This window comes from Hirundo rustica, chromosome 18, assembly GCF_015227805.2.
Source record: "Hirundo rustica isolate bHirRus1 chromosome 18, bHirRus1.pri.v3, whole genome shotgun sequence".
NCBI lineage: Eukaryota > Metazoa > Chordata > Aves > Passeriformes > Hirundinidae > Hirundo > Hirundo rustica.
Window position 1 is genome coordinate 8,979,925 of NC_053467.1, and position 26,299 is coordinate 9,006,223.

The window sequence follows — 26,299 nt, forward strand, 5'->3', positions numbered from 1 at the left end:
TGGGCCAGGGTCCCAGACCCCCCTGTCCAGGTCCCAGACCCTCCAGGGCAGCCAAAGGAATGCCCTGGACTCCAACACTTCACCAAAAGCCTAATGCAGCTTTTACAATGCCAAAAGAAGAAACAAAGTGAGTTAGGTTATCTGGAGTTGTTCCTGATCCCCGAGGAGAGAGAGAACACCGAGGAACCTGCAGCTAGGGAGGGCAGGGTCCCCCAAAGGGGGAGCACAGCCAGCACTGCCCTCCCTCTTGCACACACTTGAGCAACATTCCCACACCCTGCAAGAAGAATTCGGAAGGATAAAGGGTGAATTTCGCTCCTGCTGTGAAATCCACCCAAACCAGCCGGTGCTGTGATGAACTGGCATCAGGCTGGCATGGGGAATTTGGAGCTCACAAATTCTGGGCATCTCAAAACTTGGGGGCAGCGACCCCCTGGGCTTGTTTGGGGCAAAAAACAGCTTCCAGCAAGGAATTCCCTTGGGACAGTCAGAGTTTAAGGTTAGAACTGTTTCTGGAAGGAAGACTGCAAGAAGCTTTGGGGGTGCCTAAGGGAGGAAGGAATTCCAGCCTTTGAGAGCCACTGGAGAGATTTTCCAGGATTGACACTGCCCTTAGCCACAGTTTTCATTCAGGAGGGCTTTCTAAAATTTACCTGCCTAACTGAAGAAATCTGAAGGGAAATTTAGGAAAGATCAACCTTTAAGCAACTTAATATTTCTTGATGAAAAGTGTTTCCTACAGAAATTTGGACTTTAGAGACACTGAAAGTCAGTTAGAGCTAATGCAAAAAAAAAAAAAAAAGAAAAAAAGGAAAAAGAAAGAAAAAGGAAAAAAAAAAAAAGGAAAAAAACGTGTCAGGATTTTCAGTGACAAATATTTACTCTTTGCTCAAGACATTGTCTTCCTTTCCCAACAGATTTAAATGGCATTTTCATACTACAACTCCCACATTCTGAACCTTCCCAGGATTTCAATCTGTGGTTTCCCAACATGGAGGTTAAAAGGCATCCAAACAATAGAAATATTATTTTATATATAGAATAAGAGAGTACAGGAACATGAGCTACTGATTTGGAAGACTCCACTTTATTTGTCAAGGTAATTCCCATACAGAACAGATACTCTGATGTAAATTAATTAATTAAATTAGATCATGGCTGAAAACGAATCACATTAACTTGACCCAACAGTTGATATTGATTAAATTTCTTAAATTTTTGGTTTTAGAAGGAGAGACAGAAAATACTTATGTGCTAAAATTTTAGAAGAAAAGGGTAATTCTATTCACTGTGTGTATACATCAAAGAATTATATCATGAAAAAGACCACTGTGTTAAAAGAAAAGAACAGAACCATGCATTTTTCTTGCAGACCATTTCATTTGTACTTTTCCACAATCCATGTGTAAAGCTGACAGGGTTTTGCAGCTGGGGTAATGATTTCTTTCAGGCCAGAGAAATTGTCCCCACTCTCCTTTACTCTAAATTTGCTCTCTGGGGGTCTTCACACCTGTGGTCAGCTGGAAAAACATTTCTTTTCAACCCATGATAAAAAAACCTAAACCACCCAATTTTTAAAATTAAGTGCACTGGAAAGAATCTTCAAATACTTCCAAGGAATAACATTGAGATTAAAGAACTTATTTTAGCTAAGTATTTACAATCCCAAGGGAAGTAAGAACCATGAAGCGAGTGAAGGATAAAGTGACAGCTTTCAGTGCAAGCTGCTTTCTCTCATCCTATATTTGAGTTTATTATTGCTTTTTTGGTGGGGTTTTTTCAGTCTTCTTCTGCATAGCTTTTGTGACTGCACTGCCAGGTTTGGCACAGGAGCTATTACTTCCAAATCCACTTTTTGATTTTTATTTCTACGCTGCACTTTGCCATAAGTGAGGAGCAGAACTCTCCACGTGTTCCACAGCTTCCTAAAAATACACGCTAGTAAGTGTTCCACTAAAATTCTCAGAACAAATTTGCTTAATTTTACCGTCTTCAGGCTGAGCTTTTATGTTTAAATTTTACCTGCAGAGGCCCAGTGTGAAACAGGCAGAATTTTGAGTGATTGGCTGGGTGGATGTGGAGGCTCTGCCACCGAGAGATCCCTGGACAAAGCCACCCCTGCCCAGCCCTGATAAATGCTGCAAATCAGCTCTGGCAGCAGGAGGACATGGCAGCATGTGTAAAATTGCTTCTTTCTCCTGCAGCAAGCACAGAAAATAGAAAAAAACCAAACCCAAAACCCCCTCTAAATGCAAGAAGGAGAAGCTCAAAGATTAATTGGGAAGGAAAAATGCAACATGTATAAATACAGGCTGCTAACGAAGCCATTATCTCACTCCCTGCTTTAAGATATCTTGGCCCGTTTGTACTTTTGTCTGCATAATTAATACCCTCAGACATCTTTTTCCAAGTGACTTAGCACTTCTTTTCCTGAGGAAACAGCGTGATGATACTTGTGCTAAAGAGTGCTTATCGAGAATTAGCATCCAAGTGGTTCATCTCTTCCACGTGCCCTATTTTTAACAGGACAGATCAGGTTTCTCTGGGAGAACTGACAGGAAGAAGAGATTCCCCTCCCCACCAAAGGCAGTATCTCTTGTGTGTGGTTGAGAAAGTTAAATGAAAAATAACTCCACCAAAATAAATCAATTTACAGCGGCCGAATTCTGCTATAATTGTAACCATAGCAAGCAATCTCATCCTGCTTGGTAATTACTGGTTAATTAAACTCGACACTGTGATAGAGATGCTACTCCAAATTAGAGAAGGTTGAAGGCAGGTGCAGTTCAGCCTCACTTTGGGTAGAAACCTGAAATGCCACTTGTCAGTTTTCTGTCATAAATACTAAGGATGCTAATAATCTCTGTACTGAGCAAAGCAGCTGCCACCAGTTAAATTCATTAACGTTTTGTCCAGATTGGGCTCCTAATGGGGACTGAGAAAGCCCACAGATAAAAGGACAACGAAGACAAGTATGGACTGATGTCTCCAACAAATCCAGTCTTGCTCAGGTTTTCTTCTAAAGCCCAGAAATAATTGTCATCTTGCATTATGGACAACATGTGCCATTTTCCTCCTCCTTGTTAATGGAGATCATAAACGTGTATTCAGTGGAAAATGCAGATTATTTGATGATTTTCCTGTGGCTTTTCTATCAAGTGCTGCTCATAAACCTGCAGTATACACCCAGGAGCCATGCCCAAAATTGGGACACCCACTTTTCCAGGAATAGTGTAAGGACATGAGCAAATACAGAGCTGGCTCTTAGGTATTCATACTTGAAATAAAAACCTAAATAAAACAGAGTGGGCTGGCAGAGAACAACTGACATTTCATGTAAAGAGAAGAACTTCAGGCAGGATTTTAAGGAATCCAGAGAGAGGATGACAAAGCTGAAACTTTTTCCATGAGATTGTGCAGGTCAAGAGTTGCAAGCCACATGCAGTTGTGGATTTACAGCTTGTCGTGGTACCAGCAGATAAACTTAATCATGGGAATGCCTAAACAAATGTTTCTGCCCCTAGGACAAAGCTGAATGATTCGTGCATGAGTCCAGTCAGTTCTTTTACAAGTGAGTCACAGCCTCCCTTTTTCCTGAATTCCCAAATGTGGATAATAAAACAATTTACTAATCACAGCAACCATTTCTTGCCAATCTTTTAGTCCTGCAGGCAGCTTCAATGAGCAGAAATCTCTCTACCTCATGCCAAAAGCTGCTTTTAGGAGACACTGCAAGACTCCAGTGGTCTCACCTGGCACAGTAAGCAGAGAAATGAAGGGAAAGAGGGACTGCTGTTAGCTCCAATACATCATAAAGTTCCTATCTTCTCACAACAAACCATTCTTAAATTGTTCCAAAATCCTCATTGCCTCCTGAAGAAGTTTCTAGTGCAGATTTTCTGATCTGCCTGGTTTACAGCTGCCTTAGTGAGTGACAGGATCTTGCACTCCCAGCCAAGGAACTTTCTCCCCAGTACCCTCCTGCACCCCTCCATCACAGTTTAAAAGATTTACCTGTTACTGAAAATAGCCTTTCCTCCCATTTTTGGGTTTGTACTCCTCGCATGCAGAACCCAAAGCTGCCTCCAAAACTGCTCAGCTTTCATTGAAGATTTGGAGGTTTTATTAAAACTCACTGAATGCTTCTTTTCTGGAGCTGCATGTGACTCACAGGTACAACTGACTCAAATCCTGCTTTGCAGGCAATTGTCAGTCTCTAGTTTTCATCGCTGAAAGGGCTTTCAGAGATGAGACTTTCCTCTGTTCCGTAAGTACTCCCCTGCCTGGTGAAGATTTCTTTTCATGTTCCTCCCGAGCCCAGTGCCTGAACCCTGAAAAATGGCAACATAATGAACAGCTGCACAGTACAGGTGAGGTACAATACCAGTTGATGAATATCCTTGTCTAGAACAAGAAGAAAAATGAACCAATGTCACATGAGACTTGATTTCTCTGTATTTATAAAGATATTCTCTCCCACTAACAAAAAATGTGCCACCATCCCTAACACTGCTTCCTAAGTTCTTGCATCTGCAATAGGTTCTTCAGGCTCAAGTTCACCTGGAAATCTCAGAGAAGCAATTCTATTTTAGTTTTAGTGGAGATTATCTTTACAAAAAATACCACCTTCAAATATATGCACTACTGGGCAGGACAGCTGCTTAATGAAACAAAAATCTTACCACAAGATAGATCAAATAATCTGGAAAAGGTTTCAGGACATTACATTTCTAATTCTTATCTTATATAAATATATAGGATCTAGTTAATACTTTTGGATGCATGCAGATGGCCATTACTGAAAAACTAATAGTTTAAACACCTTGCAGTGCCTGTTTCTTCATGGTAAAGTAAATTTAATGAACTGAAATGGGAAGGGAGCTTTTAGTTGTCACCAGGGCTGGCATTGCTGAAGGCACAGCTCTTCCTGTAATGACTGCAGCAACCCTGCAGATTCTGGGAATGTCAAAAAGAATATATTAGTGAAGTAAACCATGAGATTCATGGTTTTTGAGACATTAAAAATGTCTCCCACATGGAAACAATTATTTGGGATCCCTTAACAGGCACTTGGTACTAAAAGCTGGTCAAACAGCCAGAATATTCCTTTATAATCCCTTTTAAAATCAGCTGCAGATATTACGAAATTAATGCTAACAAAGACAGACACTACCACTGACCTAGAAAATCAAAATAAAATTATCAGAGTGTGCATGGTGGGGTCTTTTAAGGAAGCAATTTTGATGAGACTCCTCAAATGTGCCAAAATTCTGCAGTTTGTGTCCCCAGCCTGTCTGGGTGCAGGCTCCTGCCCCAGCTGCACGACAGGACATTAACATGCAGTGCCAGGAGATGCCTCAGCATTCCTACATTCATAAATAATCTGGGAAATGTCCAGTGGGGAACACAGAGCTCCTGGGGAGATCATTGCTGGAGAGCCTCCTGTGTGCTTTCCTCTGCTTTTAAATAACACAAGCATCACTGAAGAACAAAACCAGATTTCTGATCCTTGCAGCTTAGGAAAATACAGTTAAAACCCCCTCGAAAATTCTGGGCAGTGCCTATCTGTGCTTTAATCAGATTTATGTAACGGGGGGTGCATTAGCTGCCAGAGAGTCACCAGCATCCTGTCTCTGCATGAGTGTCAGGAGGGCAGATCCTCCTTGTCAGCTGCTGTCACATCCAACTTCCAGTGCCTGAGAGGTCACAGTTTAAATTCCCAGTATCGTGGCAGCATTTTATATCTCAGTGCACCAGATGGGGTTATTCTTCTCCCAAAGGTTATTGTTCATTCACTATATAAAAATAATCCGAAAAAAAAAGTTAAAAAAGAACTGTGATTCAACCACCTACGAGCTCACTCAGAAGAGCCCTAAATTATAAGAAGGGTCAAGGAGTAAATGTAAGAGTGAAAAAACTCTTAGCACACATCAGGAGGAAGAAAATTCAGTGTAAAAAAGCAGAGATTAAGAATAGCAAAAAGCACTTTACTATGCTTAAGAGCAAACCCCCCACGTCAATCCAACCTGTGAAAGGGTCACGAACTCAGAGATTTCAGAAATATGCTTTTCAAGAGCGTTTCTATAAAAAGAAAACTACCACATTTCTGTACTGCAAGTGCCATAAATTATTAATATTCAACGCAACTCTCAAACAAGCAACTCAACCCTTGAAAATAAACCACGGATGTTTAAGAGGTACAGCACAAATGAGCATTGAATGGGGCAGATTGAGCAGCCCTGGAGAAGATGGTGAGCTTATGGCAGAGGGTATCAATCCAAAATTCCAACTCCTCTGTCAAGAAGTGCTGCAGAATCTTGATAGTTCCCACAGAAAAACCTGTGTGTCCACACTGATGCACCTGGCTCGAAGATCTGATCTTCATTAATTGGAATTAAATGTGTTTATACGCAGGACTGAATAATTCCCACCATTAATTTCATTCAGAACCTGCCAAGTCAGAGATTGTGGATAAATCTGAAGGAGCCACCGGGCAGCTCCTTCCTAGAATTCACTGGGAAATTAAAACCCAGCCCTATTCCCAACATTTTATCAGGAAAACACTCAGTGTGTGTGTGCTGTGGGGCTTCTTGGAAACAAAAGGCACCACGAAACCCCCCAGAGAAGCGGGCAGAAAAGAAAAACTGGGATGTGCTAAATAAACCATGCCCCCTCAAGGACCACATCCTGCAGCTGTCCTTTGCCAGCTGTGCCCTGGTGGGGCTGGCATGGTTGGGATGCCCCTGGATCTGCAATTTGCCAACACCAGGGGCAGGTCTCCATTTAGCAGCACCAATGTTTTGCATGCAATCAAGGCTGGCTGGGAAAGAATCAGCAGGAACTAATTAACAATCAAAACAGGAAGCAGAGCAGGGGTATCGAGGAATTCAGCTGAAGGAGTCCAACACCTACGGAGCAACTCCTTTGAAAAACATTCAGACAAAGGCTCAAACCAAACAGTCAATCATTACTTATTTTTCCTGCTGCTCCTGGACATTAAATTCACCTTCTTTCCTAAAGCTAAAGGCAGTGATGTTGTGCCTGGGAGCTCTGAGAACTGCATATTCTAACAAAGGTTTTGTCAATAAATATTTGAGAAGCAGAGGCATTCAAGGAGAATATTTTTGCATTCTGTAATATGTCCATGAACTCGCAATTGCTAATTTCCTTTTCAGTTAAACATACAGAAAAGGCACCTGAAATGTCATTTTGGCTTAGTCCATATGGTATTTTTAATGTAAAACAAAAAAAAGCAGCTTGCTTTCTGGACAATTGTCATTTTTCTTTAAAGAAAGCTTGGAGGTGCTGACAAGCCTCAAGCACAACAACAGCACTGTAATTGTTTTATACATAACAAAGTTATAGCAAGCATTCTTCTTGTTGTCCAGAAACCAACTTAATTGGGAGATTGGGAAATGTTTTATTTATACACAAAATAGAAATGCCAATTGCCAAGTACACTCACACCAGAAAGAGCCTATGGAGGAAACCTACAAAATACCTGCTACAGTTTTACCACGTTCACCTCTCAGACAAGACTTTTTCAAATAAAACTGTGAACTAAAAGAATCCTTGTTTGTATAATCACTGTACAGTGCCCCGGTTCCACAATGACTTGCGATCAACGCTTTTGTCCCTGAAAGGATTAAAACCCAACCGAATCATCAGGAAATAAGCACATGTTATTTGTCAAATCATGTGTATTATTGCAGAAAGTTTAAGCCATATTTAAGAGCTTTGCTGCGAAGCGGCCCAGAATAAAGCAAATATTAAATTTTGTCACTCGGATGATTTTTAAATTAATTCCCTCTCATGGCACAATTACTTTTAGAAGCCGCATCACCATCTCTGAAACGCCTCATTACTAAGTGAAACCACCTTCTGTTAATGACAGCACCTTGGACAAATTTCCCCCTCCCACGTTGACAGGAAGCTCTTTGAAAAGTTAAGCCACAATTAAGCATCACTTGGGATCTATTCTGATCCTTTCTAACTAAATTTTATCAAACTTCTTCTCAATGCATTTTACAGGGTTTGACAGGAGAATATGGAGGTATTTGGATTTAGAGAGAACAAAGCCATGGAGGAAAAATGTCAGCAGGGAGTTTGCCGGGTCTGGAAGCTGTGAAAAATCAGTGATGGTCTGATTTTCTCTATTCAAAGGAGATGCTCTAAGAAACCTCCAACTTTGTCCTGCTCTGACTTTACCCCCGAATTCAATTCCATTTTGCAACACCAGACAGGCAGTGATAAAAGCACTGTACCCTGTTCTGGTTTCCTGGAGTATTTGCTGGTATTTCAGGCTCGGGATGGGTCTGTGGGGGTGTGGGTGTCCACAACCACAGATTATTCATTAATCCCAGAGAAACACTTCCAAGGAAAGGAGCTGCCACCCTCCCCTTCCTTCCTTTCTCTGCCTCCTCCCCACCTTGGTAACCTTAAGCTTATAGAATGTGAGAACTATCTTTTTTTAATTTTAAAACTCACTGGGAGTAGTATTTGGGATTGAATCCCAGTTGCTTTTGTTTATTCAATGGTCTGAAATACAGGAAACAACTCCTCAGCTGATGAAAGCTTAGTGCATCTCTCATGCTCTGAAGATGATGGGTAACTTCCCGAACAGCAACTGATCCTGCTGGACTGTTTTTGACAAGGAAAACTGACAATACAGTGATTTTTCTACCTAATATTTCCAATTTTTTAAAGCTGTTACTACAGATTTCACTTTTTCTACTTATTCTTATGAATACAGCTTTATAGAGTTTCTTGATCCAAAGGCATGTTGTACAAAACCCCCCCACTCCTGGAAGGAAATTCTCCATCAGCAGCTTTAATGCACAAAGATCTGACCAAGGTACACAAACTCACAATGCGTATCATACATTTATAGAACCTGAAACACTCCTAAATGAGCTGTTTACCTGTAACTTCCAGTTTGTCACCAGTGACTTCAGCTTTCAGATAAATCCTTCCTCTCTTCTCTGTGTGGTCCATGCCACAGAGGCTCGGGACGTTTATCACACATTGCTTGTGAACGTTCATATCACAGGCTGTGGACAAAAAAAAAATGGCTCAGATACCCATGAGAAGCTAAAAAATCAGTCAAAATGAATTAAAAGTGAAAATTAAAGACTAAATGCTTAATTATTGGCAAGATTTTCAGATTATAGCTGCCTGGTTTTCAACCAAAGGCCACGGCTGGTTTTCATCTTGCAATAATTTCTGTATAGAGTTAATACACGGAAAATAAAATAATCTACTTCAGAAAGCTAAACATATCATTAAAGGGGAAAAAGAATTGAAAATGGAATGAAGACTTGCTGGGAATATGACTAAGAAAACAGAGTATTCACGTCAGCAATGAAGAGAGGCAGGTTTAATTGATTATTAGGTTTTGCTAGTGGGAGTCTTTCAAGACAAATAGAACACAAGGAAAAGACTAGACCTTGACTACAAACTGAACTGAAATTCTAGTCTTTGAGGGTGTATTCACCCAGACAGACCAAAAAGAGGCTTTGTCAAAATTGCCATGACAAAGGCTCTTCAGCCACATCAAGCTGAATACACCATGTTCTCAGCAGAAGAGGTGATTTTCATTAGTAAGTTATTACAGTACTGAAATATCCACTTGAAATATATCCGGACTATAAATAGCAGCCATTTGAAATGGTATTTTCCAGAGAAACCAAGTAAGAAGCTGTTATCCAGCGCTTCCAGTCCCTTTCTAGAACAGCCCTTTGGCAGCAGAAGGAAAACTTCACTCACTGTCACATTTCATCCCCTGGTGCAGGAGCCCGTAGAGCAGCGACCCGCAATGGTCACAGAAGGTGGGGCTCCCATAGGTGTGGATCTTGAACTTGTGCTTGCTTCTGGGATCCTGCAGGGAAAAACAGACACAGGTTCTGAGTCATAAAAGATAAATTGACACACCTTTAATTTATTATTTCAAATATCAAAAGCTTTCCAGCTCTGCAAATTATGCTGCAGGAAAATACATTTCAGCGTGTAGCTTGTTCACTGCCTTGCAGCGGTACCTGCATTGGCACAGGCACACTGCCCTCAGCTCCTAATTCTCCTTTTTATGGTGCTCTAAGAAGAAATGTGTCAGCTCAGGCTTATTCCCATGATTTATGGACACTAAAATTCATTTACTGACTGCTCACATACATAAAGTTTAATGGCAGTGTTCAGCCTGTGGCTGAAGACTCACAGACTAATTACAGAGTGTTATTGTCACTGTTCTGAAATGTGACACAAAATACAGGAGGAAAAATGGGAAGAAACTGTTCATGGGCTAATCTGGAACACAGTCCAACGACTGTAAAATCAGGATTTTACAGATGGGATCATCTTGAAATGCTGCAACCTTATAATCTCTATTGTTGTAAATGAAAGGGAACAAATTCTAACTTGTCACACAGTAAATATTTTACAGAGACTGCAGTTCCCATCTGATTTTTGAGCAGAGAAACTTCAGAGTGAGGATATTTTAAAGCCACCACCAGCTTGGAAATGTTTCCTAATTTAGGCCCAGTGAAAGGGAATACACCCAAATCACTTAAACACTTAACACATCCAAAGACATCTGCTGTTTCTGTAGCAGTAAGGGTCCCCTCTGGAAAACCAGGAACATTTATTTCAGAGGAAGAAACCACATCTTTCATATGTTCACCCATTGCAGGCCCATCCCGAGCTCCAGATGTGCAATGCCAAAACAAACGTGGTGATGGCCCTGCCCTGTGCACACCCTCTCTATCCTCGAATCCTTTATGGCCCCTCCCTGCTCCATTTCAGTCAGAACTATTTCAGTCAACCATTTCAGCTGCATCTCAGTCAGAACTATCCCTGCACAGCCCAGGGAAATTGGGGAGAGCAGTAACTCTTCATTAAAAACCACACTGGGGTTTGAAATCCATCCTTGTTAACACTCCTTTCAGGAAGACCATGGAAATCATGAAAACAGGGTCTAAAACACCCTCAATGAAAACACAACTGCAAAACTGGTTTCCCTTCTGTCTGCATTTTGTATAACACCTTCATATTGGGTACGAACTGTTAAATTGTCTTATACTGATTTTTAAAATTTACCTGCCAATCAAAGCCGTCCAAAAAATCAAAAGGGAAGCCCAGCATGTTACTCAAAATGGAAAACCTGCTGACTCTTTCCTCAAAATGAAAAGATCTCTTTAGTAGAAGTGCTTTCTGAAGAAATCTGGGAGCTTTGATTAGTAATTCTCCCAAAAATACGACTATGAGAAGGCAAAACTTTGCCTTCCAATTTTACTGTTTTGTCACATTACCCTTTGCGAAGGGTTTTAGTGTTTTGGTAGCATTCTTCATGCGAATTCATTTTGGTATCGATTCTAAGTTTTGCAGTGAATCTATAACCTCTACTTTTCACTGTATGGAAAGAAATCATAGAGCACCCAGGAAAACAAGTGAAGACTTCATATCACCGATTCCAATTGAAATTATTTCAGTAATTCTGCTCGTTGCGCAGCCTGAGACATGAAATGCGAACTGCTACCAACTGTATTTATTTTGTAAACACAGTGAACCTAAATGGAGTGACAGCCAGGGCTCCAGAGAACATCTGTTTCATTATTTATTAAAGGCACAGCGATGGGCCTGGTGGCTTGGGGTCATGGGAACGTGGCTGTGCACAAGGGTTCTCTGGTGGCTCAGTGACTCTGTGCCTTCCAAACCATTTAAACCACACTTGGGAAGCTAATTCTTCCCTAAATTGTTTTGTTTAGATGACAGAAGGGGACTTGTTGCCTTATAAATATCTACACATAACCATGACTCCGGTAAGACATCTGTGGCTGAGAAGGACAAAAGCCACAGTTCCTAAGAATGACACTGAATAAACAGAGTTTTAAAGTTGTGTTTGACACCTGGAATAAGTGGCATTTATGAGTATAAAGTAATGATATAGAGGGAAAAAAAATAATATATATATAGTTATATATACTTATTGCAGTCTATGTCTACTAAATACACTGAACTTTCATATTATACTGGAATTATGGAACACTGCCAGATAATTTCATTCCAAACAATGGAATGTGCCTGTAATTAAGTTAAGCAGGGGTGTGTGGCTTAAAAATGTTGTGACATTTAAGGACAACTGTTCCGCACTCACTGGAAACCAACACAACTGAGGGCTCAGTCTGACTATAAAGCTCTGTGTGGCTACAAAATCCCAGGAAAAGCATTCTTGGAAAATAACAAAAACCAGCCATATGAATAAATAAATAAATCAAGTCAGATCAAACTTTGGAGTTGGCCCTGCAGGACTCAATGTACACATAATTTGAATCAGTGTTTTTTTCCGTACTGAAACTTAGTTTTCTATCCTTGTGTGAAAATTCCTGCTGTGGGGCCTTTCAAATCAACAACTGAAAATGAATCAGGTTTTGGAAGGAGAAGCAAGTATGCTCTGACTATTATTAGCTATTATTCTATAAGCACACACAAAGTCATTCATAAGAAGAAGAGGACAATGGAAAATAGCACCAAAACTGCTCCTGAACTGGAAACTTTTAAGAACCCTTTAATAGTACAACCTAAAAAACATTTAAAGCCTGGCACATAAGAGAGTACACTTTTCATCAGTGTTTTATTTTATTTTCTGCTTCAATCCATACTTTTTAGTTTTGTTTTTTTTTTTTTTTTTTTTTTTTTTTTTTTTTGTAAATGGAACTGTAGAAGGCATTGTTATTTAGGAAGCAAATCCAAGACCACCTAGAGAAAGCCAAGAGGTCACTGCTCATCACAGATGACAAAAGTTTTCATCTTATTACCATTATTTACAAGGATTTCTCCCGCACTTAGAACTACCCTTGAATCTATACATTGCGCTTTAATTATAAGCAATCATATTAATAATAATTACTACATTGCCAGCTGTAATTACTTATATTACCAGCAATTATTTTATCAGTTGTTAATACAGGTTCACACTGTTAAATATGCATTAATGAACTTATGTGCATCACAGATGAAATCCCGTTGCCTTTAGCATTTTTTGGCTAAAGACAAACTATGGAGCTAAAGGAAAGCTCCTGTAAATTTTCTTCAAAAATCCCCTCTTCACCAATGTAAACTTTCAATAATTCCCAAAGCAGAGCTGGCAGCCCCATTTTGTAGTAAACACAGGGAGCCAAGCCAGGATCTGACAGATGAACTGCCAAATAATGGCTGCTATTTGCAAGAGAACTGAACTTTGCATTAAACTTGGCATAGATTAATTGTGAAATTCTAAAGGGAAAACCTACTTCTGTTTCCAGAATCCATCAAAGTTATGAGGGGGGAAAGTGGCAACGGGAAAGCAATGGAGAAACACTTGCTCAGCAGCGATGGATGATGTGCTCTATTAAAATCTGTGTTACTTTCATGCTAAAAAGTGAATTCTCTGCCATGTTAAAACAGTCCTCCATTTTTATAAGTACAACTTAATGCAATACAGTGTCATTAAATGGGATAAAAACTTCTGGGCAATTGATATGACAGACATTTAGATATTTTTCTTTGAAAAACCTTTGCTTTGGCAAAAATTTACCTCTGCATTTGCATGCCTTCTAATAGACTGAGGTTTCAGAGCCTGCAATGACACAACATGGGTGTAGCATCCCTATAAAGATGAACCAGGCATCTACACCCCACACAGCTCTGCAAAAATCAGAATATTATTCATCAGTCTCCAAGCTGAGACGTGATTACAGAGAGGAGCAGCCACAGAGGAAGGGACCCACCAGGAGAGGGTTGTACACACCGGCACCAGGTGGAACTACCGAAAAACACCCCAAAAGTGGAGCAGAAACAAAATCAATAATGAGTTTGCAGAAATGGCTTGCCCAGGCAGCTCTGGATGTGCTCAGAGGGGTTCAGCCAGGAATCCTGCCGCACTCCAGCAGAGGGAAGCAGAAGAACACGGAGGCATCTCCCCAAACCCCACACATTTTTCCAGCTATCCACCGCCACTGAGCTACGTCCAGCCCCCCTGCCACCATCCCTGCCTTCTTCCTTTGTTTAGCACAAATGAACCCATTTCCTTTATTGAGCAGCGATGGAAAGCACCCCCCTGTGAGAAATCATTCCATAATTTCTGTGGCTCTTAGGCGGGGGTGTGCAATAATTGAAAGCGCATGGTTAACCAGCAGCACATGTCAAACTGTGCCTTAACACAGCACAAAACAGCTCATGAGCGTTAAGAGCTCGCAACTCTTTCTAAAAGCTCCCTTTTGATCAGGATTTTATTCCCCCTGATAGCAACACTGAACCTGCTATAATTCTGCAGGCATTAAATCACCACATCGCCTCTCATTTTCACACACGCAAACCCCGCGTTGCGCGCCGGTGCGGCACGGGAGGTTTGACATCACATCATCGCTTGTGAGCTCCTTTCATGGGATGCACCTCGACTGTGTCAACAGCTGTGTCAGCAGGGCCAAGGATGCCCTGGGCTGAGCCCCGGCGTGGGTGGCAGGACAGGGGCGATTCTGCCCCTCGGCCCCTCGATGAGAGCCCACCTGCAGAGCTGCCCCAGCCCTGGGCCAGCACAGCGCGGACCTGCAGCTGCTGGAGCCAGTCCAGAGGAGGCCATGGAGATGCTCAGAGGGCTGGAGCCCCTCTGGAGCCAGGCTGGGAGAGCTGGGGGTGAAGAGGCTCTGGAGATACCTCAGAGCCCCTGGCAGAGCCTAAAGGGGCTCCAGGAGAGCTGGAGAGGGACTGGGGACAAGGGATGGAGGGACAGGACACAAGGAATGCTTCCTACTGCCAGAGGGCCGGGCTGGATGGGAGATTGGGAAGGAATTCCTGGCTGGGAGGGTGAGGAGACCCTGGCACAGGGTGTCCCTGGATCCCTGGAAGTGTCCAAGGCCCGGCTGGACATTGGGGCTTGGAGCAGCCTGGGACAGTGGAAGGTGTCCCTGCCACAGCAGGGGTGGAATGGGATGGGCTTTAAGGTCCCTCCAACCCAAACCATTCTGTGACTGTGTGACACATCAGTGCCAGAGCCTGGGCTGGTGATGAAGGTGGGAGGAAAAGGACCATTTTCAGTCAGTAATGCCAACACACAAACGTTAACAAGGTGTTGGGCAGGAGATAAGATTAACTTATTAAAATTTGCTTATAGTTGGTGAAAGAATTACTTTTCCCTACCTGAACTGCTATTTTTGTGATTGTTAAGAAGCAGGAAATGCAAAAGTGCAAGTGTAAAACCATTTTTTGAGAAACAGAATTATATTTTCCAAAAAAAAAAACCTTAAAGGAATTCTGCAAATGAGCTTTGAGGTCCTCAGGTTGTACCAGGGCCTACTGCAACAAAGAACAATTTTGTGTAAAGAAATGCAAATGTACCCACTTTTCCATTTTGTATTTCCATAGCAGAACCACAAGATTATTCTTCAACCATAGTCAAACTTCCATATATATATATGTAATTAGTAATTTAAAAGGTGTACAGGAAAAAAAAAAAAAGCTTTAAATTTTCAAACTACTTCACTTAGACAAAAGAAAAAAGTAACTCCTGAATGTCAGTAGTACAAATTGTGGTATGTTTGCATTTCTACTGAAAACAGGGGTGACAATATATTCCATATATGCAAAACAACTCACAAATTGTTTCAAGAGATACACGTTCACAGTTTCCTTTTACCAATGGAAAAGCCCAGAAGGAGTGGCAGGTGTTTTCCTCACTTTAATACACAGCCTTTAACCATTCCCTGCTCCGACAGCACCACGGAATCCTGCATCTTTCTTTGTCCCCCCTCCAAATATCTTCAGCAGTATGGATCTGCTGCAAGAGATCGATGAAACCACCGCAGTTTGTACTGCACATATTTCCCTTAAAACAGCTTTAACTTCCCCGAGCGAATACCGAGTTAATAAAACATATTTGAGAATATATTTGAGCGTGGTTTTCTCTGTACAGAGCCAAATCTTACACCCAGCCCACGCTGTCCTCAGGCAGATTTCCCTCTCAGTTCTGAAGGTCTCCAGCTTTTTTAAACACCTTCCAAGCAGTGGCTACAATATCCAGGATCCCGCTCAGATCACACCTGTTTGGGACACTTTCTCTCTGTTTGCTATTTATTTTTGTACAGAGAAAACAAAAATATTGATTGGTGATTTGCTCTGCCTCTTAATTTAAGAAAAAAGCTTCAGCTTTGAAGCTGCAAGAGCCAAGGAGCCAGGTGCTTCTACTGGAAGTAACTTCCAGGGCTCAAAATACGGCTTCTGTCATCAGAGCTCAGGAGGAAAAAGTCCTTGTTTAGCTGGTCACCAGCTTTGTTCTTCCCTGGCTGAGTGAGACTGGGAGCAAAGAGAATCTGTGACTCCTGGGAATGATTAAGATCATACAAATTTTTAATATAAAATGTATAAATGCTTAAAGCTCATTTGGTATTTTCCCCTCGGTGCGGAAAAGTTTTATTGCTTTCAGAAAAGCACAATAAAACATCAGACTTCAAAATCAGACTTCTACTGCCTAAAAATCAAAAATATCTTAGAAGGGCAGAGGCTGGCTGGGATCTCTGAGACTCCTGTGCCCAAACTGGGCTCAAAGTGAGGCAAATCAGCAGGGTTTGGTTCATGGGGTTACTCCTGCCCAGCTGCAAGACATTCCGAGCTCCAAATCCACCCAAATAAATCCTCCCCAGGCTCACACACCAAGAGCTCCTTCCTGCACTGGAGGACACGAATGGCATGAGTGCGCTTTCCTGCTTGGTGAGAAATTACACTCAGGCTCTTTCCAGGAATCTTCCTCCAGGCAGAATGGGGAGTTTGGAGTGACTCAAAGGAATAACTTGGAGAAAGAATTCATTCATTCAATCCACTGACTCCTACAGGATGGGAAACCTGAGCATACTGGGAGATGTTCAGAGCATAAACAGACTCTGCAGTAACAGTGTACAGTACTGGTGGGGTAGAGAAATAAAGACCAAGCATAAATAGCAAAAATACAGATGATTTAACCTTTGCAAACCCTGCAGTGCCTCTGCCAGACCCGCACCAGCACCTGAAAGCAGCTGCAGCACAGCAAGTTCAAAATCCAGCCCATTCCTCCCCGGCTTCAAGGGCTGGGATGACATTCAGAAATGAAGAATGATTCGCAAGTGATGTAGAAGAAAAGTCTTTTATGATTATAAATGACACCCCAGCCAAAAATGACAACAAAAATCTCTTTTCCCATTGTGCTACTAAGACCACTTTCATTATTTACTGCTCTCCAGAGAATTAAGAAAGTACACAAACAGAAAAAAACCCGTCTTTAAAGAAAATTGGAATTTTTCAATCAAGTGTCTCTTCTCTGTAATTGTGTAAAAGAGCACAACGTGAACACAGTTCAAAATGATTCAAAGGCAGATTTTTCAGTCCCCTCCTGGAATTCACAGTAAATTATTATTTTTAATTAAAAGAAACAGGTGGTCATTGAATCAACTGATTTTGATTGCTGCCTTTTGTTCATGTTCTTGTTGTACAGAATAGAACTGATTGAGTTGGCAAAGGGAGAAAGATCTGCATGACTGTACTCCCAGGGATTTGTAATTTCCTAATTACTAGAAAGACACATAAATCCGGAAGGGACTTGGTGTTTACCGGCTATTTTTTCTTCATTCTTTTTTAATGAAGAAACTGCAGTGTAATTACAGAAAGTGCACAAACAAAAGATCCTGTTAGAAAATGATTCACGACTTGGGGAAATGGAGAGAGATTTTGTTTCAGATACAACTCACCATCGTGTTACTGTGTACAGACCATTTCAACAAAGATGAAATCCAGCGATCTGGATTCAAAAGGACTACTAGAAAGCCAGAGACATTTCTTGCTTAAACCCCCTCATTTATTAACTTTATAATTTTGTGATTTGTTCATTAATCTGTCAAACAGATACGCTTTTCAACACAGTGCACCCTTTATACCTTGAACACATGTTACGAAATACAGGTTCATATGATCAGAGGCAGGAAGTAATTTTAATAAATTCCTGCTGTGTAGAAGAGTATTGCTGTTTCTCCATAGCTACAATATGGTGAATTGTCCAACATTCCAAATTACAGTGGAGTTTCTATACTTTCCAATGGATCTGCAATGGGGTTGGGTGCAGTGATAAAGGAATTAATTGTGTGACATCAGGTTGCATGAGAATTATTTTACATCAATATACTTCTGTACAATAATTTCTCCTCGCTTCTTAAATATTTCAATATGTCTGAGCACAAGAACTTCCTATTCTTAAATATTTCATTGCCAGCCAACTTGCTCGTGATAGAGATGATACAACTTTGTTTTTCCTCATTATCCTCAGCCAGAGCTCCTATCATCCATCTCATTCCCTCCAACAGAAAACAAAAGGAGGGAAAAGCTGAAAACCAGTATCACCTGAAATGCCCCATTTCCTGCAGAAGTGGTGACCCTGAGGACAGAGGTATCTGGTCAAACAATTCAATGTGCACTGGAGCTGGAACTCTGTTCCTACAGGGAGTTGTATGAACATTGATCCAAGAATTCAGGGGGAAATGGGACTGGCTCCAGGCATCCTTGAGGAAGCAATCTCAGCCCTAAATGAAGTTCACTGTTGGCAAATTAAAGCTTCAGAAAGTCTTTGTGACCCCAAACTTCCTGACCGCGGCCAACGGCAAAACCGAAAGGAACTCCAGCTTTTATTTGTAAAGCCAAACCTGCCCTCAGCTACTCCTGTCTAGGCTGGTTTGAATGAAGGTTTTTACAACTATTAAGTGATAGATTCGAGCCCAGAATCCTGAGCTGATTTGCCAAAAAAACCCCCAGAGCACAGTGGGAGCGGCGCTGTGAGCGCGGATAAGGAATGCAGCTCGCTGAGCTGCTGCCTTTGCCTCTGAGCTGATTCAGTTTGCAAGGCCCTGAATAATAACTGGTTTACATTTCCCACTCCTCCTCCGTTTTCCCCTCTAAAATGGTGAAGAACCCACCAATTTATAAAGGCACACCTTCACTTGTTCTCACTAAACCCTTCCCCACCTATTTACATTGCTCCTTCTCTTCTTCCCACCTCCCACAGAGGCAGCTGCACACTCCAGCAGATTTCCAAGAAGAGACATTTTTATGTCTGGATGCATTGCTACCAAACAGCAACATGCAGCATCCATATATACACACCAACATGTGGTCCAAAAGCTGAAGCTGACCCCACCAACTGCTGTACTGATTTGTTTGTGGAAACTGAGTGCTGCAGGAGGGTGTTCCCTGCACACTGAGAAGGAAATCCAAGAAGTTGGTCTGTCCCAGGGAGTGATACAGAATCAGGGAACATCCTGTGAGATACTCCCCAGAGCTCTGCATCTCTCCTTTATTTCAAGTTAAGAACTGGCATACCAATTGTAATTTTTCTGGACACGTTCCACTGGAATCCTGCATTGATGTTTCAGCAGGTATCACATCCCTGTCAGCCACACACAAGCTAATAAATACATTTTTAGATTTTCTCGCCCTTTACACAACGACCCATCTGTTTATTCTGGTACAATGGCAAAACAGTGCTGAACCAAGGGGAAAAAAAAAAAAAAAAAAAAAAAAAGGCAGAAACAGTGATTTTTGAAGTCTGAGAAATTTTTGGTTCAGAATCAATCAGAATTTCACAACTCAACAGCTCCCTCACACCAGAACCTGTGGGGTGGCCTGCTGCTTTCCATTTGACAAACTTTATTAGACAGACATGAATCTGAAACACCCGAGCAAACTGCCTTCAAAGTTACTCACTGAATAATTCATTTTTTGCCTGCTATTTTATACATTGGTTAAGCACCAAAATAAAGGCAGGAGAGAGGGTAAAATATGCATAATTTCAACCCCCATGTCTCTGTTCTGCAGCTCAGCTCTGTGTTTTCAGGGGTATGAACGGTACCACCCATAAACCAGGCAGACATTTCGCCACACAGGCAGAGAATTTTGTCCTCCAGAGACAAAACTTCCACGAGTGATCTCTACCTACAAACCCCATCAATGACTGAAGGATTTGATTCAATTATGTTTCTCTCCAAATCTACAGCTCAGTGTGAAAAACTCTGCTCTCAATAAATCATAGCCATGATCACACCATGGGAGATGCTCAGGCACAGAGTCCTTGGATGGTCTTTTACATTGTATAACCACTCAAACACTATTTATTTCTGCATGGAACAGATGTTTTTCCATATGTCTAAATAACCCTTCTTCAGAAAAGTAACTCAAGCACGTTAAATTTTGCAGACCAAGGAATATAGACATCAGACTCGTCAGTATTTATAGAACATTGGGGATCTTTTCTGTAGGGAAGTCGGTATTTCTCTTTGTAAAAAGTCACTAATCTTACTCCTCTGTTATAAAACATAAATAGGCAGCTCAGAGTGAATGTGCAAGATGCTCTGACATGCTTTAGCACTCAGAGCCTGACCTTACAATGGCAGAGATCCCAGCCAAGCTGTCTGGCCCGTAACATTTTTCCATGCCAATGTAGCAGTTGCTATTTATTAGTCCATTAAAAATTCAGAAAACAATATTGAAACTGGAAAAAAAAGTTAATGGTGCACCGTAAAACCCCTGAAAGAAGGACAGGCTTTTAGCACAGGCTCCTGATCCACCAACATTTGGTAGCTCTGTTTGTGTTTTAAACCCAAAATTCGATGCCACTCTCAGGGACAAAAGTGCTTCACTGAGACCACAGTTGAGGGCACACTCAGATTAAAAATAAGAACTGACACAAATCTGTGCCTTGAGTCGAATTTGACCCTTTTGAGGTTTTCTAATCAAAAATCTGAACACAATAAGGACTGTTTAATCACACCAGAGGAGTGCTGGGAGCGCTGCAAGAAGGATTTCCTCAGGGCTGCCATCCCCACGCCGCTCCAAAGGCTGGATGAGTCTGAACTGCTTCACAGCATCAGGAAAAGTCCTCACAGCATTTAGCAATGAATTGTAATGAAATCTATAAATATTTAACGTCTGGCAATTAACTCTGCCCCCTTCAAAGGAAAAGAAAAAAAAAAAAAAGGAAATACAGAAAGTCTTCACCCAACCATTCAGTAACATGGCAACTTCCTCCCTCAGCTATTTCGGGTGTGCCCATCCCAAAACCAATCCGTGGACACAAATTTCAGTACTAAGCATTTTTCCTTCTCCTTCTTTAATGAGAGTGTTTTTCTCAAGACTGTTGATGGTAAAGGAGCTTCCCAGATTACACTGAAGCCTCTGGGTTTGGAAGAAAGCCTGCACAGAAGCGTTTTGCTGGCACAGTGCTCCAAACAAAGGGAAGGCGAGTTTGGATTCCTACTTTTTATTTCTCAGAAATCACTTTGTGGGTAAGAACATCCCTCAGAGGAGCCTCTGATGATGAAGATCTCGTTGTTGCAGAAAACACTGCAGTGTTCACCTACACTAGGGCACCATGAACCTCTAAAAATACTTCATTTTCCTTGTTACTTGGAACATAAACCTAAAAACCACAGCCAAACTCTCCAAGAATCCTCGTCTGTGACTCTGACTGTAACAGTTCTTGATTTTACAGGTCAAGAAAGACTCTTCAGCACACATTCCTCTTTCCTCCTCCTCCTCCTCGGCCTGAGAGCTCCCAGTCAGTGTAAATTTATGGTGTCCTAAATGCTGCTGTGCCTGTCATCCATCATTGCTAAACTTCATCCTCTTGAGTGCTACCAGATCTGTTTTATACAGAAAACATATAAGCAAGAGCAACAGACAAAGAGTGAAAAATTCATAACAAGCTTTAATTTAATGAATAAATAGCTTTTTTTTGTTCTCTTTACCAAGGGGAAAAGTTGTGTCACTTTGGCTCTATCCTCATTTCACAAAATTCAGTCACCAAACACGCACTGGGAGTTCCTGCAATGACAGCTGTAATTACAACTGCAATTAATTTGCCAACACGAGGTTGGACACTTGTCTGCTCGTCGCATCATTTATCACTTAGATCCAGCCTTTAGCTGGGAGCTCTGCAGGCTGATATCGCCACAGAGGAAATAAAAAATTGGAAAGATCTTATTTTCTATTCATAAAAGGTATTCCAGAGCAATGTTTATCAGGATTACAGCAGGCATCCAGGAAAATTGCTTGCACGGATGGCAGCAGAGTAAGGGCATTGTTCCTCATCTGCAAGTAATGTAATTTTTTGAGAGAAGAAGAAAAGAAACTGCTCTTCCTCTATAATACCAATCTACAGATTAACAGAGGCTTTTTCTAGCACTGCCAGCTAAGCCTTTGCAAGGCTGCATCAAAAACAATTATTAAAATTAATCCCAGGTACAAATGGAATTGCATAATATTAATCCCGCTGAAAAGAAAAATCCGCTATGATAAACACGCAAAGAAAACACCTCAGAAAGGCAGTTTTGCTAACACTGGTCAGGAGCTGGGCCTGCAGGACCACATGAACATCCCTGGTGGCTCACACACTCAGGTGTCCGTCCGTCCTTCTGTGGTGGCCACTTTGGCAACAATCTGGACATCCACAGCCAATCAAGAAGCAGCTGGAGGTGGTTTTTTACTTGGAGATTAAACTAAATATAAAACCCCGGGAGAAAAATGCTTCCATGATTGACTGCTGAGTGTGCACAAGATAGAAAATCTTAAATGCAAAGGAAATATTAATGAATTAGCGGCTAGAAATTACAACTTCAGGGGTGCTTAAGAAAATTCACTTGATCACAGGAGATGCATCCTCACCATGACATGAGGCAAACCCAAGGAAACAATAATGTGTGCCCTCCAGATGAACTTTCACATTTCAGAGACAACAAATGGTTCCAGATAATACTTTTACAATGCGCATAATCGAAGTTATTAGATGGCAACATAATGCAATTAACATGGCAAAGCTTAATACTGATATAAATCCGTCTGTTACAGCTTATATAGAGAATTTAATACTCTGGAAAAAAAAAATCTGTTCATTGTTCCTCACTGGGCTTTTGGTTTTTATAAAAATAAATTCATTGATGGATTTTAAGTTTGCACGAAACGCTTCATCTGTCCCAATAAAACAAAGATGTGCTGCATCAAGCAGATAGAATCTTTTACTGCATTTTATTCCCTGTGCTGCACAGGGATCAGAGGTTTTGCACAACAGAGCCACAGTCATGGTGCAAAATGTACTGTACTCTGATCCAGGACTGACATGAAGTGTCTCTGATCAGAGAGGACAGGGGGAATCCATAATCTTCAGCAAGTGGAGAGGACAGAACACACAAAGGTGTAGGACTAAGCCAGATTTAGGGCATCTCCATCAAATTCATGGAGGGGTTGTGCAAACAGAAAACAATACCTGCTACAAAGATATATATTTTTTTTTTTTAAATTCAGATAGGATCAACATCTCAACCTCTTTCCCACATTTTGGACATTCCTGTTTGCTCAAAATCATACCTGAGTATTAATGCTGCTTAGATTTTTGTTAGAGCTTCTCTCCATGGCTCTTTTCTGAGATTTATGGCCAGCTTTAATGCCTTGAAACAGTGGCAGGGACAATGACAAAGCACTTCCCTGCCCCAGCAGACTCAGCCTTTGCAGGTTCCTTAGGAAGCTGGCATCTTTTTGAAGCCAAAAGTGGTCACTGACATTGTACCTCCCACCCCTGGGATTAATTCCAGACAAATAATGCAGGACACGAGCTATGGAAGGGCAAACCTCAGTTCAGCCACGAGGCACAAATCATCCATTCCACAAACAGGGATTCTGCCCCACAAACGAGGATTATTCAGGCTGCACTGCAGGGCTGGAGCTGCTGAGAACGAGCTGCTCAACCATTTTCTGCAAATGAGTCACTGAGGAAGGAAAAGCCACGCTCAGGAGATCCTCTGACTGCAAAAAGTTACCTGAGAACTTGTAACTGCCCTTCATCACAAGGAAATGAATTTGTCTGGTACCAGAAACACCAAGAACAACCCCCATTAATTCAGCATTTCTGCTGTCACCCACAGCAGCAGCAATCCCCATCTCAGCATGCATTTGGGGAGAGGCAAGAGTAAGAAGACCTTTCCTTGATGTGGACTTCTTCTGACATGCAACCAAAGCCAAATCTAACCCAATTCCCAGGCTAGACAGACTTTTTCTGCACCTATGCCAATTACTGTTGCTGTGCCTTAAGATTCTCCCCAGGCATTGCAACAGGCTTTGACTTAACATTAAACAACCTGCCCTGGGTTACTGTGAGCAAGGTGACAAAAGTCCAAACCACAAGAAATCCCACAGCTGATCGTGACCGACTGCATCTGGCACAGAAATCTATAAAAATGCATTATTTATGAAAAAAATAAATTGTAGCCCAGAAATAAGATCAGTTCAAGCTGAAACAGAAACGTAGTTTCATAAATATCAGCTGGAAAAGTCAAATTAAATTTGCAGTGAAATGGAACATGGTTACAACAGAAAACAAGTAATGAGAGTGTTAACTATTCAGAAAAATCACATTATCTTCCCTAAACTAAACATGGTTTTACAAGTGGTATAACAAAAGTGTCTCTGTGAACTGCTGTTACTTTTAGTCCCAAATTCACCAACTTGCTTTAAATTCATGCACTGCCTTCTTCCTTTGCCCACAGTTCCTGCCATTACCTTTGTGCCTGGCTCGTCAATCACAGGATCAGAGACTGGCACCTCTCTCCTTCCATTCATCACTTCCCCATTTGCCTTCAGCACTCAGCATCATTAATTTATCAAGTCTCATTCCGTTCAACTCCCACGGCTACTTTAAGTGTGACAGAGCATGGTCTTGTGCTATTATTTTTATTTTTTTACATATTTCCTGTCAGGCAAAACAAACGAGGCTACTCTGCTGCAGGAACACAGCATCAAGAGAAAAGCTGTTATCAGAGCTTAATAGAAGTTTAAGTACACGAAGTATAAGCACAGCTCTATGCTGTATTATTATTATTATTTTATTATTATTATTATTGCTATTATTTTTATTAATGGGGAAGCACCTAAAAGAACCACAGAATTTTCCCTATACAGGCAGGCACGTTCTCATCTCTGTATTATGCGAACTATCCGTAAAGCTCGATGAAAGCATTTAGACATGTTTTATTACCACAGCAACAACATTTTGTTCAAGAAGCTCTTCAGAAAAAAAGTAAATTTTGGGCCTGTCAAGCAGCAAAAGAAAACGTCCAACAGAAAACAGCACCAGTCAGCTCAGCACAATCCAGTTAACTTATTAGTCAATGCCAGACACGGTGGAAATCTTCCCCACAGAGTGATCTGGGCAGCCTCAAAGGTCACAGCAAACCTGCTTTTTGACAAGCCACGTCAGATTCCCAGAGCAGAAGCTGTATAGCATAGCCAGGGGTGCGTTTTTTTTGAGGATTTTGCAGTTAACCACTATTCTAGACCCTCAAAAAAAATTTTTAAAACATGCAAAGTAAAGGTCTCCCACCTTCTTTTTTTAATCATTAACAAAATATTTCCATTTGGAAAGCACTGAACTATTTTCCAGAGATTTTACATTAAGCTGCTGACAGTCCTTTACCAGCAAACCAGTCCATACCTATGACTAAGAGAAAGGATTGCAACAGGTTTGATCAAATATGACATTTATCTGTGCAACAACCACCACTGAGCCACGTATTTCACAGATAAATACAGATGCCATGAGTCAGATTTTCTCTTCCTTATTATTTTTTCTATGACACTGCACAACAGATAAGAAAGAAAAAACACCTGAAGTCTCACCCTGCAAAAAGAACAATTCCCAAGCGCTCCATAAATAAAACTCAAGCAGTTCTTATGATGAAGAGATATTCATTTGAAGTCCCACATCTGTGCACTTTTTTTTTGTCCCTATTATATATGACATGTTTGCATTACTGCACTTCATCTCCAGCAGTGCTCTGGCTCGGCCCCACTGTCTGCTTGTGATCCATGGGTGGTGAGAGAGGTTAATAAAATCCAGATTTAAAACTGCACAAGTGACTTTATCCGAGCACTTGGCTGATCATTTCTCCTCTACCTACCAGCTACTCTGTCAATACATTCACCTCTCGTGTCTGACTTCTGCTCCACATGCAGCTCAACCTTCTGCCTGACTGAATAATTTCATTTTTTAGTCTGGCTTTAATAGGTTTCAGCCCCAACACTCACTATCAGCACAGATATGTTCAAATGTCTCTTAAAATACGTAACCTTGTGGGACTTAAGTTTTTATTATGCCATAGGTGAGAGTTTAGAAAACAGGTTATCTACTGAGCCCAGCTTTGATTTCACAGAGAATAAGCAATCCACTTCTTGTAAAAGCCTTGGCTCCCAATAAATACACAGAATATAATTAATG

The 26,299-nt window shown here is 41.3% G+C and overlaps 1 protein-coding gene across 3 annotated transcripts in view; it reads right to left on the reverse strand.

The window, feature by feature from the left end:
* Window positions 1-26,299, reverse strand: part of PRKCA (protein kinase C alpha) — a 146,701-nt gene that overhangs the window by 45,624 nt on the left and 74,778 nt on the right. For all 3 annotated transcript variants that reach the window (XM_040081398.2, XM_040081397.2, XM_040081396.2), the window contains exons 4-5: window positions 9,766-9,877; window positions 8,922-9,050 (exon numbers count right to left, since the gene is read on the reverse strand). In XM_040081398.2, coding sequence (XP_039937332.1) covers window positions 8,922-9,050; window positions 9,766-9,877 — 241 coding nt within the window. The remainder of the gene's footprint in view (window positions 1-8,921; window positions 9,051-9,765; window positions 9,878-26,299) is intronic.